The sequence below is a fragment of the Mastomys coucha genome, unplaced genomic scaffold (assembly GCF_008632895.1).
Source record: "Mastomys coucha isolate ucsf_1 unplaced genomic scaffold, UCSF_Mcou_1 pScaffold15, whole genome shotgun sequence".
In the NCBI taxonomy this organism is placed as follows: Eukaryota; Metazoa; Chordata; class Mammalia; order Rodentia; family Muridae; genus Mastomys; species Mastomys coucha.
The window spans coordinates 49742096-49761490 of NW_022196897.1; the positions used below are offsets into that span (position 1 = coordinate 49742096).

A 19395-nucleotide genomic window follows, 5' to 3' on the forward strand; every position below is an offset into this window, starting at 1 on the left:
GTGTGTGTGTGTGTGTGTGTGTGTGTGTGTGTGTGTGTGTGTGTGTGTGTGTGGCTGTGTGTGTGTGTATGCATGTGTATATGTGAGTGTGTTGATTATGATTACATCACTGGAGAGTGTGACTGGATGTCAAGAGCTAGAGAGAAGTGACTTTTCTATTCACTTGGATGTGCTTTTAATGAAGGCTTGTCAAGATTCCCCACCAATGACCTTCCTCTCTTGACTTTTTTGTTTGACTTATCTCTTTCTTAGAGTGATTTTTTTTTTTAAAAGAACAAAACTAAGTGCAGACAAATCTTTGAAATAAGTGGAGGAACTTATTTTAATTTCTGCTTCATGCCAATGTCATCCCAGATTGTCTTGGAAGGTTTTGAAAATTTAACTTGATATTCTGTAGTGAAACATCTCTTAAAGGATCCCAGCATTTCCCAAGGTTTTAATGAACCTATTTTAAGACATTAGGAAAAAAAGAAAACCTGTAGTTGAAGACAGGCACTAAATTAAGTGATAAAAACTTGAGATCACTTTACTTAAAATAGGAATCTGCTTTTCAAACACAAGGCATATTGAAATACTATCTAAATAGATATGTGTACATTCCTTAGTGTTCCAAATGTTGCCTGCATTGTAAATAGTTCCATCTTCAGTAAACAGAAGAAGCCCAAATGAATTCATAAATGTGTTTTGAATTTTGAGAAATATTCATTTTTCTCAGTGAAGACTGATTTACTTAACTCCTAAAGGTAAGGAGATGCTAATTTGGTGGTGATATTAAATGTACCTAAAGAAGGTAGAGACATTGACAACTTGAGAGCTCGTCAGCAGAACTAAAAAGCTTTTTTCTAAACTTTATCATTCTTTTTACTTGTTAAATGTTCCCTCCATTTTCCATGCTCCCTTGAATAAAAATATTCATTTGAGTTAATGAGTTTCTCCTTCTAGATACAAACACATTCCACTGAGAATAAAATTCTATTTTTCATGTAGGTTTTTATATGAAATACTTCAATGAAATTAGCAGCCTTAGGGAAACATAGATTTCTTTTTTAAATTACAATGGGAAGCCAGACAAAATTCCTTCCTGGAAAGAGGAAGTGAGTTTGAGGTCCCATCCCTAGCTAAGGAGCTATTAGCAAGTGATAGATACTGGATGATGGAAAGCCAGTTGAACTGATTTGGTTTAGAAACAAACAAAAAACATAACTGAGTACACAATGGTGGTGAGTAGGGAATGGATCTTGGGGGAGTTAAAGGCTGAATAAGATCAAATGGTATGATGGTCTCTAAGAATTAATGAAATAAAGAGGAGAAGAATGTATACTTACAATTCACTAAGTTACTTTAAGACATCTATATAATCTATCAGGAGGACGGGATATGTTGGAGAGGAAAACCAACATGGAAGTGTTTATTTTGTAGAGTAAGGAGTTGCTAAGGGTACCAGAGAAGAAAACAGGAGATCAGAAATAGAAACTTGGTCCAAAGAGTAGTTGCCATTTGCTACCTTTTTCATAGTATCTCCAATCACTCATTTTGAAAATCTCTGTGCTATTATCAGCTTTGAGTTCTCCCTGCTGAGGCTTACACTGGGCTAGTATCTTCCACCTTCTTTTCATGGTTCACTGTGAATACCACTTCCTCTGGCATGCTAGACTAAAATTTCCTGTCTGTTCATGAGAGTCCACTCTTTCTGTCAAAGTATAATTTTGCCTTACTTGGATATATGTTCTATTACTCTTTCTATGTTTGTCTGGTCAACTAGATGGCAGTGGTTTGCCACACAACTGTAACCAGCATTTACAATGAAACACCTTGTTTGGAGAGAACACCCTAGAGAGAGCTAGAATCTGTTTTGCTCAGGAACTGAAACTAATGTTTCATTGAGTGTCTATAGTCGGGAAGATTTTGTACTATGTTACAACTTAGAAATATAAGAAAAGGTAGAATGGATGATGAAGAGTATTGTTGGTCATGTATCATACATTTGATAACAAAAAGAACCCGAGGCTTAGCCTACTATTCTCCTCAAAATGCTTATAAAGAACAGTGTCTGTCCTAATTTGATGGCTCTTCTCACTGGTAACAAGAAGAATGTTAGGACAGAATCAATAAAGTAATCAACAGAACTAACTTATATACCTCTTATTGACTCTACTTATAATTTAGTAACTCTACTTATTATAATTTAGTAAAGATTATATGAATGGAAATATCATTTTCACCTTTATACTTTCCCATGATTGTCAAGACTATACTATGTACTATGATACTGTAGTTACTTTAATTATTCATTGATAAATGAGTACTATGTTGAGTTGTTTGGGCTATATGTTTAAAAAGTATTATGATAAACTTGACAGAGGTTTTTACAAGGGCTCAACTCTATACAAAGAACTACAAACAACTAAGGAAACTTGGGTAGAGGAGAGGTGATCTTCCCCATAGAAAAGGACACAAATTGACTGTCCAGTGTCAAATGGTCAGACTTGAAAACATATATACAAGTAGTATTTTATAGACTTAACAGTTTACATCTAGAAACATATTTTATGTGAGTGAGTATATATGTGTTTGTGTATGTGTGTGTGTGCATGTGTATGCAATAGCAATTAGTGAAAAAATAAAACCATGATCTTGAAAGGCAAGTGAGGGAAGGAATATATCAAAGGATTTACAACAGTGGTTCTCAACCTTCCTAATGATGTGACTCTTTAATACAATCATCATGTTGTGGTGATCCCCCAGCATAAAATCATTTCATTGCTACTTCACAGTTGTAATTCTGCTACTGTTATGAGTCATAATGTAAATATCTGATATGTAGACTATCTGATATCTGACCCCTATGAAAGGGTCCATTTTAGATACAGGTTTAGAACTGCTGGTCTATAGGGAAGAAAGGGAAGGGATAAATTTAATGTAATTAGATTATAATCTCAAAAATTAAAAAGGAATGGCACCCCCAAAATTAAGTTATTCCCAAATTATAATCCTATCTCTCAAGGTATAGATAAGGAAATAAAAATGATTCAGCATGTATATAAATACAGGTAAATTCCCTAATGTGATTTTATCTGTGTATTTACCTGTTTATTTCCTATCATTGGAACCCTCTAGCCATCTAAATGGGTATAAGTTGAAGAAGATATAAAACTGAAAGAAAATTGTCTTTGGGCACCAGAAATTTGGTACAAACTGTGAAGCTTATCAAATGTACTTGGATATAGACGTCAGAAATAGGACAGATTTGATAGCGAGAAGGACATGCTGTTGTTAACCTAACAATAAGCAAAACTCAACATTGTATTAATCTCATCATCAAGACAAAGGGCAAAGGGGACTGTTGGAACACCCTAAGTGTTTGCTGACAAGGATCTAGAGTGTAGTGAAAGGCAAGAGAGACAGACAGCCTGGGTCATGTAAGAATGCTTTGAGGTGAGATAGATGTAAGAGTCTTTCTCAGCATGTGTATATGTTTGACTGTTTTTCAGGACCACAAGAAGAGTTGATTCAACATGATACATTAAAGTGGGTTCAAGTGGGTAAAAGTTATAAAAAGTTTAAATGAAGTTAAACAAAGGAGTTAACCTATTATATATATAAAAAAGTTGTATTGGGAATAAGGGCTGCAAACAATGCTAATACTTGGAAACAACCACATTAAGTTTCCTGGTTGAGCTAGATTCAAGGTGCACCAGGTCACTCAGGCTAAGCATTAAACCAGAGCAAGAGAAGAGAATGGTATTACTGATGTGTGGTGTTTCCTATGGCTACAGAACCCTGGGAAATTGAAAGTGTTTCAAAAGTAGATTCTACTAATCTTTACAGATTAATCTGGAGTCTTTTCTTTCTATATTGGATAGCTATATGTCTAAAACAGTTTCACTATAAATTTTAACATCTGTACTTGATATTTTCAGGGACATATTCTGAATGCTAAATGTCAAATGAATATAATTACATTCCGGCTATTAGCAAGTTAATTTTCACCTGTTGTATCTGAAAATTCCAGGAACTGTTATGCACCAGTAATTATGTTCTGAATGTATTCTCTGGGGCTGAGGAGGGAGATGGGATCTTAATTAATAAGGAATTAAGTTTTTATAAACTAAGGAAATAAAAGTAGAATGTTACAGAATGAATGGCAGTATCTCAACTATGATCTCAAATTTCATTCTTGACGTTTATATTTCTTTCAGTCAGCTAATTTAGTATTTCTAGTGGGTGGGAAACAGATGTGGATATTAAACTAATTTATTCGTATGGTGTGAGGTGAGTCTCTTCTTGGCAGTGAGTTGTGCCAAAGAAGATTACTCAATGAAAGAAAAGGGAACCAAGGAATCCATGTCAGGGTTTATTCCCTTGAACTTAAACAGAAAGCTGTGAAGGTTCCAAGTAGAAAAGGACCCCAAATGAGGGACTGCATCCACTCTACTCCACCCATGACTGTCCTTTCTTCCCTAGTGATGCTAAGGAGTAATTTTGTTTCTAATGCACATTTGAAGAATCAGTTTTTAGGAAGATTCTCAGAATATTATGAATACTTTCAGTACCCTATTTATATTTATTGTAGACAACCAAATAAAAGTGATATTGACTCTTTTCTTTTTCATATTACTTGGTTGAAGCTTTAGCCTCCTGACCTCATAATTGTTGATTGGAATGAGGATATATGACTTGTAAAACCAATAAGTAAATAAATCATGAGACAGAACACATATAAAATACAAAGTTGCAGTTGAGAAGTGGACAATATCAGTAGTTTTCAGTTATTTTCAAGCAGTGAGTTGTATTGACCAAAAGGAAGTCACACTCATGCTTTGCAAGATGCCTTTCCCGTTAACCTTGTACTGAATTCTCATGTCCATGCTGATTGGTTCCTGAAACTAAAGGCATCATGGCATTTACCAGTCATTTGTTCAGCTGGGTGAGGCCAAGTCTTTATTTAAAAGACAATGTGAGTTAGTAATATCTGATGAGAAGGAGAAAGGTAAGGAAGGAGACATGGAGGGAGAGAGAGGGGAAGAGAGAATGGAATTTTAAATACTTCAGGTGCTTGCAAGTAGAAAATTTAAGGGTAAGAAACCACTGATTTTGAGTAGAATTTCATGAACAATGGACACAATTTCACAGAGGACAGACCTTCTTTTTATAGGACCTTTCTAAAACAGCTTGGTTAAGCTGAGGTGACAGCTGGCAGCCAAAGAAGCAGCACTGGTGTTTTTATCGCATTCATTTGATTCCCCTTTGAATTCTGTTTATTCAATATTACTCAGTTTCATTACTCTGCCCTAAACTTACTCCTGATAGACTACATCTCACATACAACAAAGATCCATGAATAAAAAGGACTAGCCTGACAAATGGTTATTTTGCCTTTTATCTTTTTGCCACCTTGGAAAATAAATGGAAGACTAACAAATCAGGAAAGGAAACAAGCTAGAGTAGAAAATACCTCATGCCACAATCTATTATTAAAATGATACTTTAGTACCATCAACCCTTATCACTGAATAGAGAAGTGGACACCGAGGGAAAGAATCATGTCTCTAGCCTCTGTAGTCAGCACTTCAGCTTTCACCATGGGCCTCTCATAAAGAGTTTTAAGACTCTGATTCCTCTATCAATTACTCTGTATCATGTATTCCATTCTCCCTTTCTACTTACGAGAGTCTACAGAAATCAATTTCAAACACACATGTACCTGTAACAGGAAAATATAAGACAGAGAAGGAAATGGTTTTGTCTATGCAAAGAACATGAGACTACTATCTTGGGGAAGACTGTTCAGAACTCAGACATAGGCAAGTTATCCCAGGCTTCTTAGAGGGGCTGGTGGCACCAGCATCTCTGAAGTTGTCTCTAGAAATAGAATGCACAGAGGGTTACTAAAATGAGAACTGATGTGCCTTTTCATTTTTATTCAGAGATGCTATAAGAGCAATATCACAAGGTTGTATGGCTCAACCTTTTTACTGGAAACCACGTGAAGAGATAAACTGCTCAAAACAAAGGATGACACACAAAATGCAGGACTCTGTCAGATTCTGTTTTTGGCTTCAACTGTAGGATCAAAGGGTGGGCGATGCCTGTGTTTCCCATTTGTCTTATTCTAATAAAACGGAAGTGGATGCTACAAAGAAGATAAAGCTTCTTTAGAATTAAGAATATTCTGGCTCCCATCATCATTAAATGTCTAATAAGGAGAAAGATGTCCAGAGAGGGAGGTAGGGGGATTTTATATGATTTCATTGACACAAAAGTGCCAAAAAAATTTGGGTTAGACAAAAGTTTAGATTTCTGTAAATTTTACATCATCTATTTTTTAATGAATTCTTCAGGAAGTTAAGTTTTGGAGGCAATTGTGATATCATCATAGTGTTTTCTCCTGGAAATGAGGTTTTTATAACAGAGAGCAATAGAATTAGGAGAAAGCCATAGTAATACCAGGATTACCAATAAGCTTCCTACTTCAATTGTTTTTACTCTCCTAATTTAGATTTAAACATTTTTGTTCATGGACTCACATTTTAAATCAAAGAATAGTGCACAGACACCTAACATTCTGAGTCATTAGACTATGTGTTTGGAAATATTATCTATAATTCCGGGATGTTCTCAGCTGATAATAATTCTTAGTTTAATCCTCGTCCCATGAAACATGGAAAACCAACAGCTCAGCCTGCTCTCCTCCTCTCATTAGGTAATTCTCTTTGAACTATGCTTGTCAAAACCCCTATGTTACAAGGGCAAATGAGCAGAGAGTGTTGCCTCTGCACTTCCTCTCTGTTCTAGGGTCTGACTTTCATCTCAAAGCTCAGGCCAACTGGAGGGCAGAAGGGGATAGAAGAACTGAACTCTCCTGGCAACAGATCCACATTTGTCTGTGCCTCAGTTGCCATGGCAACCAGGCTATTGCTATGAACCCTATGCTAAATTACTTTTGCCAGTTTTTCCTGGCCACTCGTGTGTGTGTGTGTGTGTGTGTGTGTGTGTCACCTTTTGCTAACCCAACTTCTAAATGGAATGACATTATTATTTTTCTTTCCTTCCTTTTAAATCTGTGAATATACAAAACCAATATAAGTTTGATGTTTTTTTCTTTTAAGCAGTTATGCACAAATGCTTTACCCAAAGCTATTCCTGTTTTCAGTGGTTTCCAAGGTTTCATAAGGGAGTATTATTTCTTTATTATCAAAACTGCATAAATGTGAATATTGAGATAAATAAAGTATTTTTACTAAAATGAAGACCTATTTTATTAGGATATATATTATTAAGTGATTTTAGGCACAGATATAGAATCTAATGGAAATAAACAAAGTTAATTTGTTGCTTTGAAAATGTTCATATTTGCTTTTAAAAAATAATAACAGCCTTATTTATATTTAATGTACATATAATATAGTACATACTTACAGAAGATTATTACTAATAAAATATTTAGTTGTTTTTGTTCCATACTTCATCATTATTTAAACTGTAGAATACATTGACTATGAGAAAATTCTTGAAATCCTAATCTGGTATTTTTCAGTATCAAAGTTTTGAATTAACTCAAATGCAAAAGGAAATCATTGCTTTTATTTCTGCAGTAGCCATAGAACTTAATACTGGCTTGCACTTATTAAGTACTCACACATGCTGAATCTCTGTTCAATGTACTTTATGCTTTCCTGCAAAGTCCAGATATACTGTTTTCATTTCAATGTGCATTTATACAAGTAGTTTATCAACCATGCTCAGAATATGGAGAAAATATTGGATGGGGATTTCTGTTCAGCTTAGCCAAAGTTGATGGTATTCTATAAATAACAGAAAGATAATGGATGCAAAACAAACATCATATCAATGAGCAGCATTCAGAAGCGAGTTTTCCTCCTGTGTTGCATTTTAAATTTAATTTCTAATTTTCTGATTATTGCTATTTCTGGCAGTTCAAGATGATCTGTTCATTTCTGTCGAATCTTACATGATATGTAAATCTATTTAGATACAAAACTGAGTTTAGAAAAAACACATTAATCATGTGGCATAAGTATTGTGAATCTTTTATTTTATAACTTCAAATTCTGAAGAATAATTTGTTAAAATAGTGTTGGGAATTAGAATCTCGAATTAAGTGTAAGTTTAACTTAACAGCATTATTGAAAAATAGTGCTGTATACAAAATGACTTTTAATGTGTAGTTCTGTCTGCAAGACTTTGTTAAAAAAGACTATCATTGATGATAGTTTAGTGTTTACATGAAGTGAGAGAATGTCAAATGTGTTAAGAAATGTTGTATGGCATATCCCAAGATGATAAGTTTAAGTATTGGCTAACAGTATTAAGTTAATGTTAGTTTAATGCGAGTATTAAAATCTCTCCATTATAAATCATGCTAGGTTATAGAAAGTTCCTTTGAAGTCATCGGTTGAGAGTGAAATTATTATGCATTAATTTGCATTGCATAAATTCCAACAAAAAGTAAAATGCTTTTGTATTCAAGCTCTTCCTCTGTCAGCAATACCACTGTCACCTCAGTTTTCTGGTAACTATAGCACACAAACCCAGTCCTAAAAACCTATGGTCCTGATATAAACATAGCCTAAACAGATGGACATGAACTTCAGCAAGTGGTGAAGGAAATGAGCCTCTTTGTCAAGGTGTGTTAAAGAGAAAGCAACTGGCGTCTGTCCCTGTTTCTGTAGCCTCACCTGTCTGAGTTCCTAATGGTGCTCTAAGTATGAAACTCAAACACAAAGACACATTGAAAGCATATCCAACTGCCACGATGGCTTCGGACTAGATTCAGCATTCAAAAATGGAAATAATAGAATCATGGATTGCAGTTTAGAGACTGAGGCTGTCACTTAGAAAGTCAGATGACCTTGGGTGGAAGAGGACTTCGATATTTCACTGTGTTCTACACAATTTCTTTTATCTCCTCTATGAAATAGGCATGATAATACTGCTAACTAGTTATTATGCAGATTAAACTTGGTAAGCCATAAACAATTTATCACAGAGTCACTTAAATAGCAAACTGTTGATCAGTGTCAGCTCTTATTAAATTTACCATAATTTTTATTCTCGTACCAATAACATACAGTATCTATTGAACACTAGAAATCTGCTTTGGCTTAAAACCTACGTAGATGGTTTATAGATCGCAAGAATGTTTTTTTATTGCTCTGTTTTGCGACAGGGTCTCTACATAGCCATAGCTGTTCTGGAATCGCTATGTAGATCCTGTTAGCCTAGAATTCACAGAGATCCACCAGGCAGACCAGGTCTGCCTGTCTTTGTCTCCCCAGTGCTGGCATTCAAGGCCTGTGTCTGGTGATTATATGGACCTTAGAACATTTGACAAGTTTCTTTATTGTGACCTAAATCTTTTTGTGATTAATTAAATCTAATTTTTCTTCAGTGGATCTACAAAGAAAATCGTGACGACTAATAAATTTCATGCTCTCTCTAGATGACCAGGTCCTCACTCATTTAGGCAGCATCTTGCATCTTATTTTCTGATAACATCTATGAGGATTTCCATTATACTCATCAGAAATGGACTGGAGACTCTCCTTAGTTCCTGAAGGTCATGTGACGGTCATGTTATAGTGCTTATCCTGAAGGTTATGTTATAGTGCTTATCATGTTTGCTCTTGTCCATGGTATTATTCTATACTGTTATATAGTGGTTCTCCAATTACTTAATAGTACCCTCTGTTGGCATACTAGGTATAATTCCCTTATGAAATTTCACTGCATGTTTTAGTATTATACCATTGATTCTGGGTTTTATATTTCTATGTTTTAGAATTTGCCCAGCATTTAAATTTGTGTTTTACGTCCATCTCAGTAACAGTGATACTGTAAACTTGAATGCTTACCTTCATCTTGGTGATGAACCACTGCTATTTGGTGCTCCTTCAGCAGAGTCTCTTCTATTTCACTACATTTTCATGGTTTGTTATCATCAAAGAACTAGGTTTTTACTACGAGGATGATCACTACACCCATACAGGTTGACCAGGGTCCTTTTTTCTTTGGGAATCATATGGATGCTTAAAGATAGACGGCATTTACCACTAGATCACCATCTGTGATCATTACTAGAACCAGGGGGCATCTGGGGGTTTTGTGTTCCTTAGGTGATGAGCAAAGTCAAGAAGAAGAAAGCCTGGCTAAGAAACAGAGTGAGAATGCTCTGCTCCTTTACTTCTCAGCTAGGTTATTTATTATGCTAGGTACTAGTGACAACAGGAATCATCCTCCACCTATAGTTTTACTTTTACATGTGACACATTCCAGATTCTTATTCCAAACATCGGAGCTTCCCAAGCTTCATGACTAGGCTAACAGGCTGCATTGCTTAACTATCATCCCTCAGTCTCAACATAGGGAAGGGTTCCTCTCCTAAAACCCTCTGTATCTTGTCTGTGCCTGTAATGTAATTTTTCAAACTGTCTTATAACACCTATGTAATATACTTGTCTGCTTCCTTCTCCAAGGTAAGGATATTTCCTATAAATCTAAATTCCCAGGAGGTGACATTGTATATTCTCTCAGCAAATTCTTATTGAATGAGTAAATAACTTCATGAAAAAAAATGGATAATGGAGTGGGTATCCATAGGCCCTATTCTGCAAAGAAACCCATCTAGCTGGAAAGAAAAACAACTAGCCAGTTAATTGTAATTCATTGTGAACAGAAGACTGGGAAACAAATAGCACGGGCAAATACTGTTTTATTTTTTTCCATTTATGTCTCATTCTAGTGTTGCCTGCTCTATTGTTGTTTTGCCAAGGGATATTTAAAATCAGCTATTGAATTATTAGTGGACAAAAGCATTGCTTCTCTGAAGAAAGCACCTTATGCAAATTTATTAACACACAAAACTGACCAAAAAAAAAAGGCAATTGGGCAAAACCTACATATTGATCATCTTCTGACACATACTTTTCTCAAGATTAACTAAGGAAATAAAGTTTTAGCTCATTACCCAAGTCATTTTAGGAACAGGAAGACAAAGATGCTACATCAAATGAATATGTAAATTTTACAGACATCTATGGATAAGAAACTCCCCAAACACCAGGATAGTCTCAGAGTCACAGGATTGTCTCCGGGTATTTTAATGCAGTATTAGTCTGTGTATTGGTTGGTAATGTTTTTATATTTGATCTTTGACTTGTTTGTCTTGGCATGCAGACAATAACGACTTGTTTTTAAGTGCCAATGTATAACTGTTCTGAATCAGGGCCATTGCCACTTTGAGTCCTCCTTGCTTCCAGAATTTCTTTGCATTTGCTGGAGGTTCTTATTATAAAACATGGTCCTTTATAAGCAAGTGCCCATGCTAACCTCCTAGCTCCCTTTAGAAGTTTGATTCTGCTTTTTCCTGGGGAAATTTGGAAGCAAGAGGGGCATAGCCTAAATTTTCAGAAAGATAAACCCTTTTGTTGGCTTTAGATGGATTGAGTGATAAGTATTTTCTGTTTGGACTGACATTATATAAAATACTGGTAACTCGATAGCATAGAAACAATGTAAATTTAGTCATTTTAGTTTGTTTTAATTCTGAAGGCTGGGAAGTCCAAGATGTTATCACTTACAGATTTGGTTCTGGATGAAGGCACAAGCTGTGAACCAAACTCAGCTTCTTTGGAAAAAACAATACATGCTCTTAACTGTTGATCCATTTCTCCAGCCACCAAAATGCTTCTCAATCATATTGGGTAGAGAGTAATGAGACCATGCTTGTTCAAAATGCTAAGAACAAGTAATGGAGAGAAATACATCAAACCTCACCCAGAGGTTCCAGGGACATTGTAGAAAAATGAACAGAAAACATGTAAGAACTGGAGAGTGGGGAGGAACACTGTGAAATGATGGCCTATGGATATAATATGGTTATTGTACAGTTGAGTACCCAGTTACTATGGTGACCTGCACAAGATCAAGATCAGCATGAACTGAAGAGCTATTAGCAGCTGATTCCTGCTAGATGAAGGGGAGTCACCTTGCGGATGCTGTCAGTGGTAGATTTCCCATGGGTTACCTCACACCCATGAGCAGATGAACAGCATTAAATGTAATCAATAGGAATAATAAATAATAATAATAATAATAATAATAATAATAATAATACATGAAGCTTAGAAGTATTGGGAGGGTTTCAGTGGAATTGGAGAGGGGATCGTGGATGAGTAGAGTCAAATATATACAAAATTTTCAATAAATAAATCAAATATTGTTAAATTATTTATTTACTATTGTATATAAATATTGTATGAGTGTATATGTATAGGGGTGGACACACACATGCCACAGCAACACATGGTGCTCAGAAAACAACTTCTTAGAGTTGATTCTCTCCTTTACTTTATGTGGCTTTCGGGGATCAAATTCAAGTTGTTGTCTGGAGGATGAACCAGATCTCAAATCCATAATATTTAATAAAAAGAATGGGCTCCACAAACATTTAAAAGTGGTATAAGAGATACAGTAATGTTAAAACCAATATATAACATTATGGAACTAAATATATAAGCCACAGGGATTTTAAAGATGAGGCATGAGATCTTAAAATACTGTAAAATTTTGATGACATTTGTTTTGATAGCACTTCACCAATTCACCAACAAAAAGCCCAGTAAAGTCTTATCTAGAACTGGATGTGGTGACACAGGCCTTTAATCTCAGTGGAGGCAGGGGGAGACAGATCTCTGAGTTCAAGGCCAGCCTGGTCTCCAGAGTGAGCTACAGGATAGTCAGGACCACACGGCAAAAGAAAAAAAAGAAAAAAAGGGAAAGAGAGAGAAAGAAAGAATCTTCTAGAAGGGAAATTTCACAGCCTTGCCTTTCTTGATTGAGTTTTGGAATCCATTTGTTCTCATAAGATGTAATGGAGTACTGTGGTTGAATAACTTCATCCTTGTCGGCTTGTCTATATGGGCATTCTCCCCCTCTCCCTTAATAACTGCCTTCTTTCATTTTTACCTTTCTGCCTTCCCTTCTTTCTTATAGCAGATGTTTGATGACTTGCGCTCTATCTCTGTTCTAGGAGGGCCTGAGGGTATGGCTAAAGGGAGCTTTCACATATAGAGAGGAGAAGGAGAGTCATAATAAACCACGAATAGACGTTAGAGTGAAAATATTCCTTGTTATGTACTTAGCAGCAGAAGGAACACTTTCCACATATAATTACAATCATTTAGTACCAAATCTGAGTTTTGCTTATTTGTTTTGCTTTGCTTTTAGACAGGGTCTCAGTCTGTTGTGCTGGCTGGCCTGGAAGTCAAAGAGATCTATTGTCTCTGCTTACTGTTGCGGGGATTAAAAGCATGCACCATCTCACCTGACCAACTCTGACTTTTGCCAGCTCTTAACCTTGCCTTATTCCCACACAAGCAATTCTAGTTATTCCCATGCCATACAGTAAAAGACAAGAATTAAACTTGAGCTTCTTTAATTCTGTCATGTACTGTGTAGGTTGATAAATAACTTTTGAGATCCAGCGTCAGTGTCCCTTCTGAGTCTTATTTTCTTCTCGGATCAGTCTTGCCTTAAAGTACAATTATGTCCTTCATAAATTGAGCTCCTGGAGACTTTACTAACAGACATCACAAACAGATTCATATGCTATGTATATATCTGCTTATGTTTCCATTACACTAGGATTAAAAAGAAAAACCTGATATATGTGTGGGGAGGCCTAGGTCCAGCCTGTGTATGTTCCTTGGTTGGTGATTCAGTCTCTGAGAGACCCAGGTTTCCAGGTTAGTTACACTGTTGGTCTTTCCAGGTTAGTTACACTGTTGGTCTTTCCAGGTTAGTTACACTGTTGGTCTTTCCAGGTTAGTTGACACTGTTGATAGAAACCAGGGAGTTTCTGTCCCCATTCAGGGCCCTTAATCCTTCTCTTCCATAATTGTTCCAAAGTCCCATCCACTGTTTGGCTGTTAGTGTCTGTATCTGTCTGAGTCAGCTGCTGAGTGGAGACCCTCAGAGGACACTCATCTTAGACTCCTGTCAGCAATCATAACAGAGTATCATGTTCTTCATATGGATCCCAAACAGCTGGAGCAGGAACTATCCTAAAAGCTGTTGCCTGTACATAGTGTAAGTTTTTCTAGTTGGGCTACCTGGTCTGCCCTCAGTGGGAAAGGATGCACCTAACTGCCCAGAGATTTGATGTGCCAGGGTGAGGGAATATCCAGGAGTATCTCCACCCACTCCGAGGAGAAGGGAGGGTTGAAAGAAGGACAGTAAGCAGGATGTAATGTGAATAAGTAAAAAGATAAATAAATAAAAACCAAAACAACAAAAAGCTTAAAGCAGGAGCCACACTGGCCTCAGTCTTTCTTGGAACGGAGAACTTAGCTTAGGTGTGATAGGATATGGGCCCTTGTCATAAGCTAACACAAAAGCTTGGGTGCTTGAGAGGTTAAGGTCCTGTGAAGGCTCGATGCTCCAGTGTAGGGGAATGTGAGGACCGGGAGGCAGAGTGGGTGGGTGGGTCAGGGAACACCTTCATAGAAGCAGGGAGGGGGGATGGGATAGAGGGTTTGGGGGGGGGGTAGGGAGACCTGGGAAAGGGAATAACATTTGAAATGTAAATAAAGAAAATATCCAATTAATAAAAAAGTTTTGTTTGCCCAAGAAAGAATGCAATGGCATTCTTCAAATTAACTCTTTAACTATTAGAAGTGAAGAGGTTGTCTTAAATTCTAAATTTTCATTATTCTTTAGGAATGAGAAGATTTTGGAATGTTCATTGGTCAAACATTCCTGTCTGACCACAGTTGGCTGGAAGTATGTTTGTGAAATCCCACTCTAGAGTTCTTGGTCAGTCTTCATCACGCTTGCTAGGCTGTTTTTCCAACTTTACTCATTCCTGCAACTTGCATAGCCATGGCCCTAATATTGCTAACATTGCTTCCACTTCTTAAGTCTCTTTGCTTCTATATATCCCCAAAGTAGTTACTACTTATAAAGGAATTTTAAAAAGACAGATAAATGTTGCAAGTAAATTTAAAGCTACCATGATGTCAATACAATATGAATAATAATAGAACAGTTAACTCTATTATATTGACTTTACTTGTAATAGTTAGGAAGGAGGAAAGACCAATAGTAGTGTGCTTCATTACCATGCAAATATGAAAGTATATCCTAGGGATGCTATCACAAAGGACATGCCTACTTTCTCATCTTCAACAAATACAGGTTGGTCACTTTCAACCATAATAAATGCATAGTGTTGTCATACATATGTCAACCAGTGAGAGGATGTGTGCAAGTAACAATGCAGTAGTACTCCCTGTGGTAATTACAATTCAGAAAAAAGTTCTTATCAATTCAAAATTTTCAGTGCTTAGAGTAGGGGCCGAGGTCAAATTTACCCTATTTTATTGTGGGCTGTTTATACAAGTACTTCCTGGGCAAATATACTAAACTGTTTGTAGAGGAATTGCTTACTTGATAGTTTTAGAGACACAAATCCCAAACATTGTAAGTGCACTATAAGCAAAAGCTAGGTACTGCTTAGGTTGGTATTTGGACATAATAAGTACAAATCCTTTTTATCTGTTATTTGACTCAGGACATTTGGACACTGCCTCTTTATCATAATTTAGGTTGCAATATTTATTTGAAAATGATAAAATATTGTTGCTGTGAGACGCATTGTTTCACGCTAATGTTTTGTCATCTCAGACAACTCTCCTTTCCATCGGTTTGCATACGGCTCAATTTAATGGAGTCATCACAGTTAGGAGGAAATCCCAATTAAATCTCTAAATTCCAATATACATATCCATTACATTTCTTTAAAAATGCTTTATAGTGTAAGGGTTGACAGAAAGTCAATAAATGTCCAAGTATGATGAATAGCTCAGTAATTACCTCAGAGCAATATATAATACCAAGTTAGTTCAGTTTTGTTCAGTCGAGTAACAGACAAAAATTATGGTAGCTAGCTTTGTTAATCTATTTCCTTAGGAGTTTTTCAATATCTCATGGTATTGACATAATGGCTTCTCACTATCAGAGAGAAAAATATGCTTCATGGTACAGAAAATAGCCTACCTCACAGCTGAAATGTAAAGTAGCATCTTACCTGGGTTACTTTCTCTGTCACATTGTGTGTCCTTTCTTTAACCTTGGGTGCAATAATAGTTTTGTCTGAAGAAGGAGGGGATGTATTCTTTTTTTCAGTTTTGACATCTGAAAAATTCAGAGTGAGTTGCGGGATCTTGTTAATGGTGCTGTATTTGTTGAGGTTTGAATCTGATGTGGATCCCAGCAGGCTTGACTTGATATGATTAAAAGGTCCTAGAAAAATGGGAAAATATTTGTAAAAACAGTATCCAGAAGAAATAAAAAAATATAAAAAAAAATAAAAAAGATGGTCTTGAATGCCTTGCTAATGATCCATGACTGGTGTGATTCCCATGACAAAGGGCAGTCAGTTTATATGTGAACACCTTTTGCCACACAGAAGGACACATGAGAACCAGAGGGAAATTTTTGGTACTAGGAGTGCAAATTTCAGCTTCTGCTATGAGTTGGCCTCTTTTATTAAGGGCTAGAAGAAGAAGAAAAAAACAGAGCAAAACACACTTCAAACAAACAAAAAGCTCTTTATGTCCTGCTATTGGCTGGATTCTACCATAAGTATTTCCCATGGGTTTTGTTTCCCATCCTGGGGGTTACTTCGGGAAGCACTGGCCAGGTTTAAACCAGGATGCTAATAAATGATAAGTGTTTAGTTTATACATCCCTGGTTTAAGTTACTGTCTTTCACTTGTCACTGAGAAGTGACAAGCTCGTTGCTTTTTTCAGGTCTTTTACTACCTATACGAAATGATCCACCGAGTTTCTACAAGATCTTTACCTAGGTGAAGTTGAAGACCGCAATGTGCGCATATGGCACAGGCCTGCTTTAATTTTCTGTTGAAATCCTCAGAGTTCTTCTGGGGATCTTGAAATCTTTTATTTTATTTTCAGTTACATTTCTTTTTTTAATAGAAAAGTCCTATAACTAGACCACACAAGAATGTTGCTATGGCAAACACAACTTAAGGTAGACACGACCGTAGTTAGGAGGCAGTGCGTGTTTGAGTTGAACGCTCCCAATCACTGCCAGCATTCTGTTCTTACAAAGACAACTAAAGAGAGGACAAGCTCCCTGGTTACCTTTTTGAAGGTCAAGAGTCTAACCAATGCCATATTCTTCAGTCATGCATCTGCTGTTTGCTATTTGTGGTGTCAAGAAATAATCTGGAGTTCTAATGTGCTGGATTTGTTGCTTACTCCATGTTATCATTCTTAAAACTTAGCATCATGAAGAATCATTTAAAATTTCAAAGAGCAGTAGTGTTACACAGTGTATTTTTTGATTGAGAGAGCAGGGTGTGAAGACTCCCTTATAGTTACTTCTGCCCATGTGTTTATCTGAAACTTGCTCTATCACCATGATCCTCTGGTGCCTCCAATTAATGCTCCAGGCTAATGTTTGAAGCAAGTAGATCTCAAGGTTATTAAGGGCTAAAAACAAGTGGTCCTCGGGCTTTCTTCCTTTCTGCACAGGACGGACATTTCTTGGTGCTCACTACATTATGCCAAGATTGAACTGCCTGTTCAGGTGCTATCTTTCAAAAACCATAAAATTAAAATTTGGCTCATAGTAAAGTGGTGGTGAAGGGAGAGAGAATATTATGTTATTTTATTATAATCTTAAAAATAGAAATTATAATAAAAATGTGCCTTTGGTCATAGCACATGGGAGGAAGAGGCAGGTGAATCTCTCTGAGTTGGAGGCCCAGCCTGATCTATACAATAAATCCAGGCCAGAGAGAGCAAATTGTGACATATTGTCTCAAAAGAAAAAAGAATTATTGACTCTTACACTGTATTTTGAGTTCAAATAACTCAATTCATTCAGGTCTATCATAATGCTAAGAACAATACCCACCACTTCAATCATCCAGTTACTATTATGTAAAATAGAAATATACAGTTTTGTTTATGGAAATTTCTACTACTAAAGTTATAAAATTTGAAGTAATTAAAAATGTTTATAGTTAACAAATACTACTTGTCTTGAGTTGCATTTTTCCCTGCTGGCTTTATTTCCTTCATTTAATCAAAGGACCCAGCCCATTTAAGCAATGAATGCTATTGAGTGCTTGTATGCATGTACTTATTCACATAAGGATACTCTCTTATCTATAAGCAATAGATAGAAATAAGACCCAAAGAGTCATCACATTATCCACATCTTCTAACAGAAATTTTATTTTCCATGTCCTTGTCAAAGTCTCTGCCTTCCATTCCTACTTATTTTTATAATAGTTTTTCAGATGGGCCTTTTCCTGTTTTGTATGTCTCTTGCCTACATTTCAGGCACCATGCCCTGGGATTTCAGACATCTCAGGCATTGGTGTCTTCTTACTGACTGCAATGCTCTGCTTTCTTTCCCTGGGTAATTCATCTCTACTTAGGGATATGAATAAAAATCGTTAAGTGGTAACATTCAGGCAGAGAATGAAATTGTATTAAATTCATTAAATTCCACCTTTCCAATTTGAAATTATTTCTGGAACACACTTCCTTATGTGGTACTTCTGTAGCAAAGTCTATGTAGCTGATCTAGGATGTTAATAGGCCAGTAAAATATGTTAGTATAGTTTTATTATCTTTATGGCTAGTTGTTTCTACTCTATAGAATTGCTACATTTATGATTACAGAGTATGAACTATTGCCCCAAAATGATGTTCATTGGGGTGCCTACTGGTTGTCATAAAGATGAAAAAAAGTGAATACCACAGTTCTGATTCTCACTTTGACAACCCAGTGAATGTGTTCAAAGGTGTACTCATATAGTTAAAAGCTTGTAATGATCTGAATCTAACATATCCCCAATAAAGCAGCATAATATACTTTGTAGGGTTGCAGAAATGTTAAATTTCTAGAGCTACACTTATGATGAACATGGGAGATTATACATAGCTTTAATGCCCTTACATAATTGCATTAGAGTATGCCACTATTTAAAATCTGTTATATAGAATTGCAATCTTTGTAGCATTTGAGTGGCCAACACAAAATCTTAGAGTTCTGGTGACAGTCCGTGTCTATACCTACCCCATGTAAACATGTAAAAATAAGACCCTTGAGTATTCTTTGATAACTGAGAGCAAATATTACATTTTCAGTTGATTATAAGAATTACACTAAGGTTCTGAGTCAAACGCCTTTTAAAATATTTTACATCATCATCATAAGGCATTTTATATCATTATTCCTTTCCCAATGTCAAATGGCATGTGCCCTTGTGAAAGAACACTACACCCTAAATGCTAAACCTCCGACATGGTTTTTGATGTCAGTTTGCTAAGACA

General features: G+C 36.1%; 1 protein-coding gene across 8 annotated transcripts in view; it reads right to left on the minus strand.

The window, feature by feature from the left end:
* The window catches only part of Kcnh7 (potassium voltage-gated channel subfamily H member 7), a 467665-nt gene that overhangs the window by 124874 nt on the left and 323396 nt on the right, over positions 1-19395 (minus strand). For all 8 annotated transcript variants that reach the window (XM_031370434.1, XM_031370432.1, XM_031370433.1 and 5 more), the window contains one exon: positions 16109-16323. In XM_031370434.1, the coding sequence (XP_031226294.1) occupies positions 16109-16323 (215 nt within the window). The remainder of the gene's footprint in view (positions 1-16108; positions 16324-19395) is intronic.